Here is a 17,317-nt window from a genome sequence, read left to right as displayed (position 1 = left end):
GTACTTTTACTTGTTTTTTGTTAGTTTTTTTAAATCTTTTAAATACACTTGACTTTGTTTCTTCATGTTTTACCTCAAAGTAGTCTACAGTTTAGAAAGCGCCCATTTGCTGACAACAGCTTAATTTGAAATGTTTGCCTTATTTAAAAAAAAAAAAAAAAAAAAAAAACATTTACATGTAGCCTAGTGGTTGATACAGAATATTCTTCGTATGGTACCACTGTAACTCCTTGAATACACACCAGTTTTGTTTAAAATGCACAGTAGTTTAATACAGATTAAATTTTCCTCTAGATTTTACTTTTAAAATTGCACACCTAGAATTCTCATTTATTTCCATGGCTGCGAAGCTAAACACTGTCCCAAATTAGGGTGAAACACAATATAAAAATGGCACGCATACTTTAATATAATTCCTGTACATGAATCTCAAAGTGTACCCAAAGCTTTTTAATAAATTGGTGTTTGGATTGCTTCTAAACAGACTTCTAATAGTATAACCTCAGGTAATTTGTCTTCAAAGGGTTTTCAAGGACCCCACTGACTCGGATTAAAAAAAAAAAAAGTTTGGTTTATTTACCATGTAACAAATGCAAACCATGACTATCGTCCCTCTGGAAATAAGTTCAGCTAAAATAATTATTAGTTTATAAAATGAAAAATCCCCACGGTTTCATAATTTCAAGCAGCTTCAGAGGGCACTCAATTTTATCCAAAAAAAATTATGTCATCATTGATTCAATAATCTTTTTGTTTGCTTAAATTGCTGTTTGAACTGGTTGTTACTCCTCGGGCTGTGGATAGCACAAGAACTCGTCCACATTCAGGAGGGAATTGTGCCAAACTGTTTGGTGGCTTTATGAGTGCTAAATTGAGACAAATAAACACTTTTTAACGTGGGGCCAAAACCAGGCCCAGGTTTGGCAAACAATATTATACTAAAGTTTTAATCTTTGCAAAGTTGGGCCAGCCAGTGATATACAGAATAAGTTGAGTTGGTTAGAAATCTCTTTGCAGAATGATACAGGGGTAGATAAAATCACCAAATGTAGAAACACATTAAATCATTTTATCAGGTTCTCACTATAGCCTGTCCAGTTTCGATCAGAATCCAAATTTATGAACCCAGGAGTGATGGTAGAAGTACACCAGTCCCTTTTGCACAAATTAGCACATTAAATGTTGCCAAGCATCAGCCAACCCAAAATCTAATAAATAGTTATTTCAAAACTAATTAAATGTCATACTGTGTCTAATTTGTGGAAACCATTATTGGTGTCTATACCAAAATGACATCATAAAATTAATTGTTCCACTGTAATTTCAGGAACTACAGGAAACTTTTAGAAATGTCAACCTGCTGTTCCCAAGGCCTTAATAAATTAGTTTTTTAAACATTATTTTTGGAAGTTTGTGTTTTCTTCCCAAGGGACAGGATGAATGTAGCACACTTTGCAACAATGGTGAATTGTTTTATTTGAACTATTCCAACACTGCAACGTGTATACAGGTCTAGGAAAAATAACACAGCAGCAAACTGATTTAATATTCTGTGTGTATCTGGCTGTTTTCACTATGCCACTCTATCACAACGGTATGTAAATCTGCCCATATTAGCCTAGTTTCAATGTCTACCCCAAAACGTTCGTACGGTATAACATCCGCAACTGACAAAGAAACGAGGTATTTTCCTGAACGTGACTCAATAGTTACGGGGTGGGGTGCAAATCCTCGGCCCTTTGCTTGTATTCAATACGTTGGTTCCCCACAGAGGCCAAAACGTGTAATTGCACTAACTGCACGTGTTATTTGTGGTGCTTTTTTTTTTTTTTTTTCGAGAACCACGTGATACTGCCAAGACTGTACGAAATCTCACACAGCGTAGCAAGTCTGCGTTCTGCAGCAATACCCGGTTTTAGCTGCAAGTTGCAACATTACCTAGTGGTGGCTGGCTTGTACTGCGATAGAGTCACGCTGAAGCCGTCCGGTGCGTCTTCGTCCTCGTCCATTTTGTTTCCCGTGCTGTTTCCTTGCTATGGCAGAGATGGATGACGGAGACGAACCCGGTTTGGTCACTTCTCACAGTGGAGGATCTGTGTCTGGTAAAGGTGGAGGGGACAAGATGTTCTCTCTAAAGAAATGGAACGCCGTTGCGATGTGGAGCTGGGACGTGGAGTGTGATACCTGTGCAATTTGCAGAGTCCAGGTTATGGGTAAGGATAAGAAACTGAGTCCCCGGCTCTGGGACAGGAAGTTGATTTTGTACAGCTGGTGTGCGCAGTCCCTAATCAGTAATGTCGAGTGCTTATCAGAACATTGTATGTTTATGAAAACATAGCACTTCGGTTCTGGCCTTTTGTGGTAACTTTTTTTCTGCTTCGGTGTTTATTTTAATTTTATATAAAGGCCCATGGATTGTATTTTTTTATTGGTACTGTAGCTTTGTTTTATTTTATACTTTTGTTTATTCTTCATTGTAATTACTAGCCTGAAGCTGGGAACTAAAGGTTACCAGATACCATAAGTGAAAAACCACGTAAACAATTTGGGTCTAAACAGTGAGTTTCTACCTGGCAAACATAGCCATTCATTATCACACATAATGTAAATTAAACTTGAATAAAAACAAAACCGTTTTTATCTAAGTATACAAAATATAGGATTATTTTCTGTTTGTTATTGTTTTGTTATTACTGTAAGTTCACTTGATCTAATTTTGAGAACCACACTGGCAATTTCGAAGAAGCCACATCTTTGGCATAGCTGTTGTTGTTTCTTACAGTACCAAATGAATTAAAGGAATTTGCATTCTGGGTTTACACCCCTACTCTTCGTGTTTAACCAGATGCTGATGATTAATGATCCTGACCCTAGCCTTATTACTGTGCAATAAGCGATTTTGCTAGTCATGCATAATCCAAAGAATAAATAAATACTAAAAAGCGCCCACAGATTGCAGCCATGTTATATTGTAAGGTAATACTGCAAAATGATCGTTTTAATTAGTTTTGTATTCATACAATAAGTTCCTTTACAGCTTTTCTTTTTTGCCCCGTTATTTAGATGCTTGCCTTCGATGTCAGGCTGAAAACAAGCAGGAAGATTGTGTTGGTAAGTAGTGCTTGTCATCAAGTCCAGTATTATTACTAATGTAAGCTATATTAATAAATACAGTATGTATGTAATAGACAAATAACACACACACACACACACACACTCATACATATATATATATATATATATATATATATATATATATATATATATATATATATATATATATATATAAATAAATACAATCTCAGTATATTATTGTATCAGTTCACTGAAAGCAGGGAAGTTATATGTGCAATTTAAATGAAACCTCTGTTGAGTTTACACTTGTATACACATGTACTTCTATACTCCGGTGAAGCGTTTCGTTTGAACACCTTGCAGTAGGTGTCTAGGTAGACTGTTTTGTGACATGAAGCTGTGTCCATCCAAGTTGTTGTCACATTTAGCATTACATGTTTCTGTAAATAAAACTAGTTCTTGGGGGTATGTGTAGAACGTGACATCTGGAAGAATACCAATCTCTCTGTGACAATAAATGGGAATGTTTTTCGACTAGAATATTTAGCTGCTTGTTAACTTAATCCTAAATCCTAAATAAGGCCACTTAACGACAGTTATCCTTCAAGTGTCACGCTTTCTATATTACCCGAAATATTGTATTAATTAGAGCATTAATCAGTGGACTATTCAACATGTATGTTAATTGAAAATAGTTTGCAGTGAAACATGGTTACACTGGGCAGGCTGGTTTGGTGTTAATCCAGGCCAGAAGGCAGTAGGGAGAATCCAGGCACTATTTGTGGGTACAAGCACAGAGCACATATATTGTAAAAGTCATATGCTTCAGACCATACATAGCCTAGTTCCACAGTTCCATTCTATAACATACACCTCACAGAGTCAGATTCGTATATTATTTAACCCACTAGATAACCCAGTTTACGCTGTCTACACCCAAGGATACATTTATGCAAAATGTAAAATGAACAAGCAGAAGTACGAATTTGTATTTAAAAGTGGAATTACATCTACCATTGTTTAATAATAATAATGATACAAACGTCAACTGTTTAAAAAATTAACAATAAAGGCAATAAGTATCATTAATAAAAATAATGTGTTGTTTAATCTCAAACTTGTATATTGCTAATACAACAAAACATTAAAATACACCAAGAGGTTTGTGTCTGGCCTACTTTCAGCACACTTAAAATGATCAAAACTTTTAATAATGTAATAACTGCATTAAACAAATATGCATTACATGTAGGCCTACCTTAAATTACGTTATTATTATTATTATTATTATTATTATTATTATTATTATTATTATTATGTATTAATCCTGAGAGTCTCTTTCATCGTTGTCACTTATTCACAGATAGGTGTTTTTTGTTCTTATAGAACGGTTTGCTAAATTGTAATTTTGCCTCTTTTGAAAATCATGTCTATATATCCCTGTTCAAAGAACAAGCTAGCTTTAGATAACAAGACTGACATATCACTAATGTGTTGGTCGTGATTCTTTCTCTTTCAGTGGTTTGGGGAGAATGCAACCACTCATTTCACAACTGCTGCATGTCGCTGTGGGTGAAGCAGAACAACCGTTGCCCTCTCTGCCAGCAGGACTGGGTGGTGCAAAGAATAGGAAAATGAAAATGTGCTGCGTCCCAGAAAATTATTTAGATAAGGGTTTGGGTGTTCCGTACAGTCTAAAAACCATCAAGACCATTGCCCTTGAAGAGTGTTGTTTATAAAGACTGTAACTTTGATTTTAGAAGTCAGCAAGACTGTCTGAAAGAACATCACAAGAATCGATTTGCATCAGAAGCAATACAAATGTGTTGGAGTTGTTGGAGTTATTCAACTTTGAGTACTGTGTCCCAGCATGTTGCGTTTCATGTAAAATAAAACAATACAATAAGAAACAAGGCATCTTGACTTCTGTTTCTAAAGGGACCAGGCTTCCTCCCACATTGATAGCTAGGTGAGTTGCACAAAGGTCTCACATTGATTAATTGACAGGCTTGCAAAGTTTCCATCTGGAATAAACATCTAGTATAAAAACCCACAATGGCTGGTTTATTTTTAATTCCTGTTTGGTATTAATTACAAGTATCTACTTTACATTAGTCTTGACATTTTATTTTTGTGATTCACAGTAGTGTCTATCAGCAAGGGACTACTGTAAAGCAAATAGTGATTGGTAAAATATTCAAGATTGGCTAAGCTGTGAAGGTTGCTTCTGAAGTCCCATTAAATTAAATTCAACAAAAGACACATGACACAAACAAACTTGTTATAAAACTGTCAGTGCTGTTTTTTCACTCCGTGGTCTCACCTGGACTTGGGGTGACAGCATGAAAGAGGATAAAGAATGTGTCTGTTTCATTAATTGGTGGTTAACGTGAAAGCGCCTTACGCTGTATATAGTATGTCTCATCAACTTGACCGAATCTGAGCATTTAATAAGAAAACTGGATTTGTAATGTGGACGTGTGTGTGTGTGTGTAAATATATATAGTAAAGCTGGTACTACCTATTTTTTTAAGACTATTTTGCCCTGTGCTACAAATAGACAGCCTTCAACTAGCATGAAGTCTTAAATTATAAAACTAGAAATGGCTGAGTTTGTCGCTATTATCTGTGAAAATACAGTATCAGCTATGTTCTTAAAAAGCCATCAAAAAGGGCTGCCCATGTACAGTATCAAACCGCATGCAGTGCTATGTATACTTAGTCATTTAAATGCAGTCATCAGACCCCACCCCAAGTTTCTTCAATCTTTATGGGTTTGAACCCATAAAAGGTTTTGTTAAATCATTCTTATTTTTCTACACTCATCCAGCAGTCTGTGAAACAGTGCAGTTTATTACACTAAACCAAGATCCATGTGAGGCATTGAGAGCAAGCAATTGCAGAGCCAATTAGAATTCAAGCAATCGGATAAATAGTAGCTGCTTTCCCTCCGAATGCAGAGCAAAGCTACTGGAAGGAAGGAGGGGCTGCAGTTGGCCTTATTGATTTTTGTAATCAACGAGCCTATACATAAATTAGGCAGTAGCAGGTTTATCCCTCATGGCCTAAGAATGACCAGCTAATGGTGTTTGCTGAATTTACTTTAATACTCTGACTGGCTATTACCTCATCAGACAAGGCATACAATATTATATAGCGTGGACCGCCCAGCATAACATCTTTATTTTTAGCTCAGTCGGTCTCTAGTGTCTGCAATGTTGCCATGACATTTTTTATACCCGGGCAAGACAGTAAGCCATGTTCATTATGCATAGGTGGGCAGCTCCCTTCCTCAATAATAATACAGAACACAATTCTACTCCAACAAACTGGCTGCTACAACTGGTCCCATCGCAAGACAGTGATTCTTTATTATGTCAAATGCAATAGAAATGCAGGAATGTGGCACTTTTATAAGTTTGGCAGTTCCAGGATGAAGCAGCTTGTCTATCATGTATCTGCAGTGCTTTATTTTAAAAGGAGATTGCTTACTGTGATCAATTTAATCTGCATAATCTAATACTGTATCCCTGTCGCTGGCTGAGTTGCGTGCTGAGGTTTGTTCTTTTAGATCCAAGTTTACCTATTTGTTTCTGCTTTGTAGTTATCCAAAGAATACTGGAAACTATGTCTCTTCATATCTTTACTTCCCATTTCAGCTCCTGTGAGAGGTTTGTAATTGTCATCTCCAGAATTTATTCAGATGTGATGTAGTGTACTGTACAGTGGTTCATTTTGGTTTTCAACAAAACCTAGTCGATATGTTATTATAGATCCAGTCATCAAACCTATTTTGTATTCTGTAAGTTGGTTTTTCTACATGGTTGATTCAATGGTTAAGGACATTGCTGTTTGTAATCTTGTTCGTTTCTGGGTATCCAAAAAAAAACTAAATGTTCTGATGTGTAACGTTGGCCAACGTTTTGTCATATTCTGTTGTAAAAAAAAAAAAGAAATACCTCAAGAAGAAAAGAAAAATGTGCATTGTTAAGATAACTCACGTAATAATGTACTGTGCATAACTCTCATACATCCTTAAACAGAAACTGATTTGAATTTATTTTGACACACCCTAAAATATTCCATGTTTCTGCAATCTGTGTACCTGCAATAGGACCAACATTATTTCAACACTACAGGGTTTTAAGTGTTAATCATCGTGATTATGTATTATCCAAAACTGGCCAAGATGATTTAGTTATATTAGATTCATATTATTAGGCCTATATTGATTTACACCGTCCATAGTAGCCTTATATATTTATAGTAAGCTCACATTATTGGTATTTGACCCCTGTGTGCTAAAAGGTCAGGTATTACTGTTGCGGTAGTTTTAATGTTAGCGATGTATTTTGTATTATTTCTTTACATAATAGTGACCTGCACTTGGTCTTACAGCCAGCAACTAAACATAGAAAGTTGAAAGCTCCTTAGCAGAGAAACCTCTTAGAAGTTACTTTCCGTGAGTAGAAAACCTAAAGATACTTAGCGAAAATCCTTCTGAGGTATTTAATTCTAAATGAGTAATTACTTGAGTGCCAGTGTCTCTTGCTGCCACAACAGGCTTCAGATCCACTCAGCGCTCCTCAGAGAGTTGGAAGGATATACAATACAGTCAACTTCAGTGGCTAGAGAGGATATACAAAAGCAGCAAAGATGTGTGACATGGGCGGCCTGGAAAATTTGATAGCCAACACGGCTTACCTGCAAGCCAGGAAAAGCGTGGATGGTGATGCCAAAGAAATGCTAAAGAGGCGCAGGAGCCTGTCCCTTCCCAGCCCTGATAAGTGTGTGGAAATGAGACAGAAGATCTGCGTTGAGTTTGAAAGTGTCTGTGAGCAGCAGCCCATAGGGAAAAGGTTTTTCAGACAGTTCACAGAGACAGTCCCTGAGTATCAGACTGCTATCACCTTCCTGGATGAACTGAATAACTGGGAGCTGGCAGAGAATACTGACAGAGACAACCTGCGCCAGAACATTGCCACCAGCTTCCTCAAACTGGGCTCCAAGAACTTAATCTCTTACATGAGCCCAGAGGCAGCTGAAAAGTGCAAAAATGTGACTGAAAAGGTCTTTGAGGAGGTCATGACGCTGGCCAAAGAGGAGACCAGGAAGTTTCTTATGGGAAAACCCTTCCAGGAATTCCAAAGCAGTCTCTTCTTCGACAAGTTCGTGCAGTGGAAAGTTTTCGAACGGGCCAATTACTGAGAAATATTTTTACGAGTTCAGGATTCTCGGGAAAGGAGGATTTGGAGAGGTAAGATTTCTTTGGGTGTTTGTATTCCCCAGTAATTTATTAAGTCTGTATCTTCAGTCTGACTGCAGTACATGCATTTTTACAAATATGTTATAAAAGAGGAATCCAAATTAGCAAATATATTTTCCACTCCATACTGATTTCTGTATTTACATATTTTATATCTTATTTTCCTGGGGTCTAGATAGTGGATGAATTTCCTTTCCAGTTTAGTATTTCTAACCTACAGTACCCAAGCAATCCCTTCAAGTTCATTAACATGAAACTAAGAGTAAGCTATAATGAACACCTATTGCAATTAAACATGAGATTCATACTGCTTAGAGAGGCATCGACAAAGTATATGATATCATACAAAGGTAGGTTGCACTGCTGTCTGAAAACTGTTGTGTAAGAAACCTGATAGCTTTATCTTGCTCTATTCCAGGTCTGCGCTATCCAAGTAAAGATTTCTGGACAGATGTACGCTTGCAAGAAACTGGATAAGAAGAGATTAAAAAAGAAAAAAGGAGAGAAGATGGCCCTGCTGGAAAAAGAGATCTTGGAGAAAGTCAACAGCCCCTTCATTGTCAAACTGGCTTACGCTTTCGAATCCAAAACCCATCTCTGTTTGGTGATGAGTCTCATGAATGGAGGTGATCTGAAATACCACATTTACAACATCGGGGAAAGAGGTATAGAAATGAACCGTGCCATCTATTACACAGCCCAAATAACATGTGGCATCCTGCACCTGCATTCAATTAATATAGTCTACAGAGATATGAAGCCAGAAAATGTACTTTTGGATGACAATGGGCAATGTAGGTTATCTGATTTGGGTTTGGCAGTTGAAATTAAAGAAGGAAAACCAATCAACCAAATGGTAAGTAGAAAAGCAGCTCCACCACAGACAGTACAGAACTTAAACCCAAAGGAGTTTCCTTTACTAAAACCCTTACAATCGATCCATAATACCAAGTGACAGCTGGTTAAGGATTTAACCAGCCACTACTATTCTGTAGACACTAATATGCTGGGTATTCTTGGCAATGTAAGCACATAGGAATGTCTTCAACATGTTTCGTTATATGTCTCGGCAGTTGACATTAATTTATAATCACTTTATAAAATTCACAATCAGAATCAAAACCGAAGGAAAGTCATTTACAGCGCAAATAAATATAAATTAAATTAGCTCAGGTTCTAGTTTGAATTGGAACTTGTGTTGTGCTAAAGCTTTGTTTAAATGGCACACCATGTAAAATTCATAACACAAAAAAAGGCACCATACTGTCAGTAACACTTTTGTTATCCTTGATATTAACTTTGAAAACCCATATAACATACACATGAAGTGTTCATAGCATTTTAGTCAAGATCCACTATGCAGTATAAATAAGAATACTTAAAAAAAACTTTAAAAGTAACCATTTCACTTATTGCTCTGATTATTCCCACAGGCAATAGGTGCTAAAATGTATATTAAAAGTTATAGCTGTTTAAGAAGAACCACTGTAAAACAGACTGTATGCTCTAAACATACTGCATCTGGGTAATAAGCATATTGAAGAATGCATTACATCAAGAGCAGAGCTATATGTACAGCTATGCTATAAACTGTTTCCATTTTTAAAACTCTTTAAATATGCCTATGTGTAACAAATTAGAAAGTATGCCAATTTCCCATGCAATGACTCTTTTTTTAGATTTTTTTTTTTTTTTTTTTACATTTAATCAAATTATCTAATGCCCTTCTATGCACAAGCCAAGCAGGTCTAAGCCATTGCTGCGTTTGTGGACGTAATCTTCTTTAGAAGGCTTTACACAAATCTGTTTGGACAAGATAATGTGAAGGGCGGAGCTTTCATTACGACAATACAGGACTAAAAGCAACAGCATGAATTATAACCCAGCTTGCTTTATAGCTACCTTAAATATGTTGTACAAAACTAAATAGTACTGCATGTGTGTAGTAATCTGTCATGCACAAGAATGGTATTCTCTAAGCTAAATTGTATTGTCTAAGTACTCTAGTGAAATGTGTCCCTTAATAAAAGTCATATCGCTACCAGTTTTTTTCCAACCTTTTGTGGACCTCATTGCACTTTCCATGTTTAACTTAAGATTAGTACTAGATTGGCCTCTGTTGTTTTAGACTAATTATGTTTTAGATACCAACAAAATAATGTTAGTATGATGGTATTGCAGGAATGTACTGATGCTTCCAACATTTTGAGGGTTATTGTATCATAGTTTAAATGTTTTTTTGTTTTTTTTTTACTCTTGCTCTTGCTCTAGAAAAATGTGCTGCAGGATATATTTCTCAAAAGATGCGTTCATTTTATTACCATATCAATTATGGGCATTAAATAAAGTTTTGGAATGCTAATGGCACTGTTATACGATATGTGTTATGTGTTATCTAACTTTGCTTAATTAGGCTGGTACAAGTGGTTACATGGCTCCAGAAATCCTGAATGAAGAGAACTATACCCACTCCGTGGACTGGTTTGCCTTGGGCTGCAGTATCTATGAGATGATCGCCGGCCGGACTCCTTTCAAGGATTTCAAAGAGAAAGTCAATAAGGACGAAGTGAAGAGAAGATGCCTTGAGGAGGAGGTGAAGTTTGAGCATGCCAACTTCGATGAACCCACCAAAGATATCTGCAAGCAGTTCCTGGTCAAGAAGGTGGAGGATCGGTTAGGATGCAGGTACAGTGTGCTTGGTGATGGTCAGAGAGCGTAGTCATAACATTTCAAATGAAGAATCACAAAAGAAATCTAATTAAGCAAGTTAAGGGGGTCCCTGAGTGGCTCACCTGGTAAAACCTCAGTTGCGTGGTGCACAGGGTGTCATAAGATGCAGATTTCATCCTTGCTGTGTAAAATAGACCAGTCTTCATTGGCTCTAGCACTTCTGTGGGTTACAGAGGCAAAACCGCTCTGTGAGTTCAGAGCAGACACCTGCAGGGCTGGCCTTTGTCCTTCAGAGGTCAGTAGCTCGCTGGCATCCATTCTCACGTTCCTGGATGAAAAAAGAAGCTGGCTTAGTCGTGGGATATGTGGATGCCCACTGAACCTTTGGGTCTCCTGAGCCATGTGGGGAATTGCTTCTGTGAGGAGAAAAGCGATTGGGCATTCCAAATTGAGAATAATAATTGGACATTACATTTATAAAAAATAAAAATAAGTAAAAATAAAGGAAGTTATGCAACTTATGTGTTACCCAAATATCTGCATACTAATTGGCCAAATTATTAGGATTGGGGGACACTATTTACTATAATTTTCAATAATTTCAGTGAGCTGTACTTTAATTTGTTGTCCTACAGGTAGCAATGATTAATATACATTGAGGAAGAGGGCACAAGCAATCTTGACACTTGATTGAAACGGTGATGCCTTTTCTATGACACATGTGCTCTACAGCTAAAATTGAATTAGATTGAATTGTAATTTTCTCATATTAAAAGATAAAGAAACAGTATTAAGGCCAGTTCATTATGCCTTCCTCTATAGCTTTACTTCTTTAGCTAAACATAAATCTTCTGTTACAAAAAAAGCAACAATACAGTGTTATATAATCACTTTTATTTAAGTTATTTGTGTTAATGGATGGCACACAGGGACCTTTTGTGTCACACTTAATTACTGTCTTATATAAGGGGTTATGCTATTACTGTATGTGACGACTGCTAAATCTGTTCTTTATTTTAGAGGTCAAAAAATATAGCACTATGAAAGATGATGGACTGACTGGTGCTGACAGGCAAGTCTGTCTCAGTAGCCTTATGGCTTACAAAAACGACAAGACTTGATATTATTATCGTGTTAGGTTATTGGTCCTCTTCTCTTGTTTACTACTTTACCAGATCTGCTGGAAAATGTAATAACACAGAGGGAAGAGAAGCACAAGAACAGACACAGCAATTAATGCAACACAGGACTGTGGAAATACAAGAGGTCCCTTGTAGTAGAACAGGGAAATAATGAGGTGCTGTCACAAAGACGGCCGGAGTGGGTGACATAAGACCAGAAACAGGAAATAAACAATGAGAGAGGTGGAGTTTGGTATAAATAAACAGAACAGAAAATAAAAAGGTTGTAACAACCAAAAAACACAGGACACAAAACAAAAAAGACAAACAAAATGGACTATACAGACAAAACGCGTTGAGCAGATATTTATCTACTATTATTTTTATTATTATTATCAAAATTATTGCCTCCGTCTCCAATCCTGTTCTCCACTCACCGAACACACAACCCCGAGTGGGTGAAAACATGCAGCTTTTATGCAGCTGTACCGTGACTCGATTGCTAATCAATCATTCAATTGGAGTCGCGGTACAACTGCACGTGACTTAATAAAGTGCAATTCCCCATGTTCACATATTATTACATTCTACTTGCATGTGAAGTGCTGTGCAATCCTCGTGCCTAAATACAAATATACATTTTAAACACTTGTGTTACACAGACCCGTTTATATCCCGTGTACCAATGACTATACACCAACATTAACTCACAACATATAATACACACAGGGGCGGGCACTTTGCCACAGGTGCATAAAACATTCATTGCACCCAGTCTCTTTTTGATTGCGATAGATCTGTATAGTACAATGCAGATATATACTGTGAATTTTATATTCCATTTATAATCAGGAAAGGTCTCCCCTAACTACAAGTAGTTTAAATCAAGCACATTTTGTGGAATGTCATATTTACAAGGAACCCTTGCATGGTTTCTTATTTGACTATATCTATTTTTTTTTTTGTCCTCTAGAGGAGCAAATGATGACCCGAGGAAGCATCCATGGTTTAAATCCATCCAATTTCATCGTTTGGAAGCTGGTCTTCTAGACCCACCCTTTGTGCCAGACCCCTCTGTTGTCTATGCAAAGGAGATCGGGGACATTCAGGATTTTTCTGAAATACGAGGCATCGAGTTCGATGACAAAGACAAGAACTTCTTCAAGAGGTTTGGCACAGGAGCCATCCCTATCCCCTGGCAGGAGGAGATGATTGAATCAGGACTGTTTGATGAACTGAATGACCCCAACAGGAAAGAGTCCAAGGCGATGAGTAGAGAAAACAAATTAGGCTTCTGCTTGCTTCTTTAAAAGACAGAGCCTCAGTAAAGAAGGACTGACCGCCACCAATTTGTTTATGCCTGTTAGGAGTTGTTTCTTCTAAATTTGTGATGAAGACCCTGTTCAGAAAATGAGTGTGACAGCCTGGTCGTGTTTTTTTGTCTGAACCCCCCCCAAAAAATGAGCAATGTGCTTTACAACAGGACTTGTACAGTACCTGGCAGGCATCACCAGTGGAAGTTTACAAGCAAGGCACTGCTGTATTGAATTGTGTAGTGCATACCTCAAGCCAGCAGATGACACCAGAAACTTTGGCTTCCCTAAGCTATATGCCCACGCAAACAATGCCTTTTTAACCCCTTACCCATCTAGTCGAGTAAGCAGCTTCCGAAAGCATCACAATGATGATATGTATTGACTGCTGGAAAGCAAATGTGTTTGGTTACACCAAATGCTTCTGTCAAAGTCGTTGAATGTACAGTAGTTCAATAATAATAATAATAATAATAATAATAATAATAATTATTATTATTATTATAACAGTTCAAATGTTAGAGCATATTCAAGTGCTAAAAAGAAAAGGAGAATAGCTAAATGCAGTCTTTAACATTTTTCTTAATTATATTACTAAGCTCTAAATCAGCTGCCAGAGAGTTAATGTCAAGCGGAGACCCTGGTGTTGAGGTTACCAATGTGAAAGCTCAGGGTCTATAATTCTGCCCAAGTTTTAAAGAGCTAGTTATCACCTTTCTTATGTTTACAGTCCATATTTATATCTTCTGCAATATGTTGTTCTATTTTTCATTTACGTCTGTTGATTTTACCATGGCTGCACTCCATCATCACTCAATTGGTTTTATACTTCATACTACCTTAGGCGTTCTTTTTTTAGAAGTATTTGTTGCAAAACTCCTGGACAACCAATTGTCCAGATTTCATGTATCCGCATTTGCAGAGGATTCCAAAAGAACATTTAAGATAATTCTTTTGTTACTTTATTTACTTCCCCAGCTACAGTCTATGTAATGCGGCAAATGCATTTCTTTCAATATAGCATGCAGTTAGGGATCTAGTTAAGGAAATGCCTAATTGAATGTACAGTTCTCAGAAGTCTATGGAACTGTCTCCTGAGCTTTCCCGACCTCATGTTCCCTATTTTTAATTGGTTTGAAGCGGTCGTCACAATGTGGCCTTGTTTTACCAAGGCATTGCGAGTTCATGCCTAATGCAATTGCATTAGCCGCTGCATCAGAAAGGCTTATACTGTCACCTTTATGCATTCAAAGCTCCATCACAGAGGAGTAAACGTGTGTCGCCAGGGGAGCATTCCATTCACGACTACGTGGACTGACTCACATTCATATACATCAGAGGGAATTCAGAATATTTTCAGGAAATATTGTTCCCTTTTAGATTTGGACCTTAAGAGTATTAAATGGCTTACATTGGCAAATTCTTAAGAAACACACACACACACACACACACACACACACATAAATTAGGGTAATAACAACAAGGAACAAAAATAAAGCTTTTTTTTTTTGTTTCATTGAATGTAATTGGACAATACTCCTATATGACCTTTTGGAGAGTTTAATATAGCTTGTAGCTGCCTCCAGTCACTAGAAATCTTGTTAAAAGCTACTGCAAAGATTTAGATTACTATAGGAAATGGTCCTTTTTATTTATTCCATGCTCTCTGTGAATGTCTAATATTTATACTGTAAATATTTTATAATCTGTAAACTCAAAATAGTTCACAAGATCCAACATAGTAGCTACCTAGTGTTCCTACTCTGCAATTACTTTAAACATTCTGTTTTCTAAGGAAGGAAATAAGATGCTGCCAGATTATACACTCCTACTTACAGGAACATATGTGTCACAGTCTTTGACCTCTGTTCCATCCATTATGGCTGTCAGGAGAGTCCAATCTGAAGGAGATCTGAAGTTCTGAATCTGTGGACAGGGGTGAATACTAAATTCATTAATGATAAAAACTGAAAAGCAATGGGAATAAACCATGTAGACACGTTAAACCCATAAACTGGGAAGATAAACACAAAGAAAGAAACATCTTTTACAAAAAAACTGTTAAAATCATTACAATGGTTTTGTAATCATTTTATAAAATCTGTGCCTGGTTTTAGTTTATTTTTCTTTGGATGATATTGAGCTTTGTTTCTGTTAAATATGGTACACAGTTTTAGTGGTCTCCTTAAAAGCCTACTTTGCAAAATAAGAAGTGTTATTGATATTGCCATGACTTCTGAATAGACTAAAACAGCAGGACCAGTCCCAATCCTGCAGCTACCATGACACGCGATGCCTCAAGTACATCAGCAGTAGGAATAGAGATTGCCTTGAGTGTGACAGCTTCAGAAAATCAAAAAACACATACCTATAAATAGTAAAACCAGAGAAACTGATAATTTTGCAGTGGTCTCTTAATTTTTTCCAGAGCTGTGTGTATATATATAATTGTTTTTATAGATGGCTATACCTATATATATGAAAGTATGAATTCCTGTGAGGCAAAATAAAATATAAAGTATGTATATATTCTATATATGAAATAGAAAAAAATAATCGACCCATTTATTTATGTGTCTACCTTGGTATGTGTACTGTGTGTGTATATATATATATATATATATATATATATATATATATATATATATATATATATATATATATATATATTGAACATATATATATTGAACATTATAATCTTGTTTTTCATGTACAAAGTATTGTTTTCTTGGCAGCAATATGCAGCAACATTTAAAATGTCTTTATATAAAATATATCAAACATAAAGCTTCTGGGTTGGAATTAAATTGATTATGCAAATGAGATTCTGGGCTGCTGCAGATACTGCAGTTCAAAGAATTTGCAAATGTCACCATTAATTGTATATCATTATCCAACAGCTACACAGTCAGTACCTATGTAACAGTCTGGAGATTCCAGCTGTCAGCATTTGTACTGTTGCAGGAGAGAGCTCACTAGTAATTACACAGAATCTAAAGATGACGAAAAATGGATCCACACAGATCAGTCTGGTTGTTGCACTTTTCACTATAGACATAAAACATTACTGTTCTTTTGATTTAAATATACTCATCTTAAATGTTGTACGGTTACAATAGTCTGTCACAAATTAATAGTAGGCATGTATATACCTCTAGTTGAAGCCAACCACTGGGTGAACCTTTATAAGCAAAGTCACCTTGATGGCTCCTGAAAGGTAATGGCCAGTTCATCATAAAACAATAAAAGTGCCTTGATGTTACCCTTCATATCACTGTTCAATCTAGCTGCATACTTTCAAAAAAGGTTTTACCAATCTAAAGCATTGAAATATCTGCTTCAGCATGAACTTCTTGTGATCTGAATTTGTTGTGCAAACTGAGCATCGTTCAGTTCCCAGCCCGGAGGAACTGAAACACACATCACATAATAATGTCAGTTCAGGATATTTCAAACTGGGTTCAGTAACAGCCCCAACCAATAGAAAATGGCCATATTTCATTTTGTTTCAGGACTGCCTTTCCTTTCTATAGCATTCCTGCACTGGTTTCTTCTTGAAATCATGTCAAGCAAAAGCACAGCCCTTTGAGCTCAATATAACCTGAGGAGTCACTAGACCTCTCAATCATGCATAGTACACCAGTCTTTGGAGAATCTCCTATCTAGCCTGCAGCTATGACAACCATCTCCATTAAGTGTCTCGATTGAATATATTGCAAGTTAATCATGAATTTCTCTCCTGAACCCAATGAGAAGCTGTCATTTAAACAGGATCCTCGTCCCCCTGCCTCATGCCAATCAGTACTGTCTTACTGCTGTAAGTTTCTTGCTATGTTCCAAAGATGTACAGTTGAATTCACCACCGTGTGACA

At 36.7% G+C, this 17,317-nt stretch overlaps 2 protein-coding genes and 1 long non-coding RNA gene across 3 annotated transcripts; 2 read left to right on the top strand and 1 right to left on the bottom strand.

The window, feature by feature from the left end:
• The first annotated feature begins 1,871 nt into the window (after positions 1-1,871).
• LOC121323127 (RING-box protein 2) lies at positions 1,872-4,988 on the top strand. Its single transcript, XM_041263931.1, has 3 exons — positions 1,872-2,213; positions 3,064-3,111; positions 4,595-4,988. Exons 1-3 carry the CDS (start codon positions 2,036-2,038, stop codon positions 4,711-4,713), a joined length of 345 nt encoding a protein of 114 aa, XP_041119865.1. The 5' UTR covers positions 1,872-2,035; the 3' UTR covers positions 4,714-4,988.
• A 95-nt stretch (positions 4,989-5,083) lies between these two features.
• LOC121323128 (rhodopsin kinase grk7a-like) lies at positions 5,084-13,859 on the top strand. Its single transcript, XM_041263932.1, is given in 5 exon segments — positions 5,084-8,270; positions 8,272-8,332; positions 8,760-9,197; positions 10,755-11,026; positions 13,106-13,859. Coding segments are annotated over 5 exon segments (1,647 nt in total). The 5' UTR covers positions 5,084-7,731; the 3' UTR covers positions 13,443-13,859.
• Positions 10,906-15,437, bottom strand: LOC121323129. The gene is made up of 3 exons (XR_005951117.1): positions 15,282-15,437; positions 11,134-11,339; positions 10,906-10,991 (listed from the first exon to the last, which is right to left on the bottom strand). It is a non-coding gene; the product is annotated as an uncharacterized LOC121323129 (long non-coding RNA).
• Between the last annotated feature and the right edge of the window lie 1,880 nt (positions 15,438-17,317).

Source organism: Polyodon spathula, chromosome 11 (assembly GCF_017654505.1).
Source record: "Polyodon spathula isolate WHYD16114869_AA chromosome 11, ASM1765450v1, whole genome shotgun sequence".
Lineage (NCBI taxonomy): Eukaryota > Metazoa > Chordata > Actinopteri > Acipenseriformes > Polyodontidae > Polyodon > Polyodon spathula.
This window is presented reverse-complemented; position numbering and strand designations above follow the sequence as displayed.

What these genes read in the sequence shown, in the direction of transcription:
- LOC121323127 (XM_041263931.1), top strand. Translation starts at nt 2,036, where the DNA reads ATGGCAGAGATGGATGACGGAGACGAACCCGGTTTGGTCACTTCTCAC. An exon ending in TTGCAGAGTCCAGGTTATGG is followed by an intron (nt 2,214 to 3,063) that starts GTAAGGATAAGA and finishes CCCGTTATTTAG; the next exon opens with ATGCTTGCCTTCGATGTCAG. An exon ending in CAAGCAGGAAGATTGTGTTG is followed by an intron (nt 3,112 to 4,594) that starts GTAAGTAGTGCT and finishes TTTCTCTTTCAG; the next exon opens with TGGTTTGGGGAGAATGCAAC.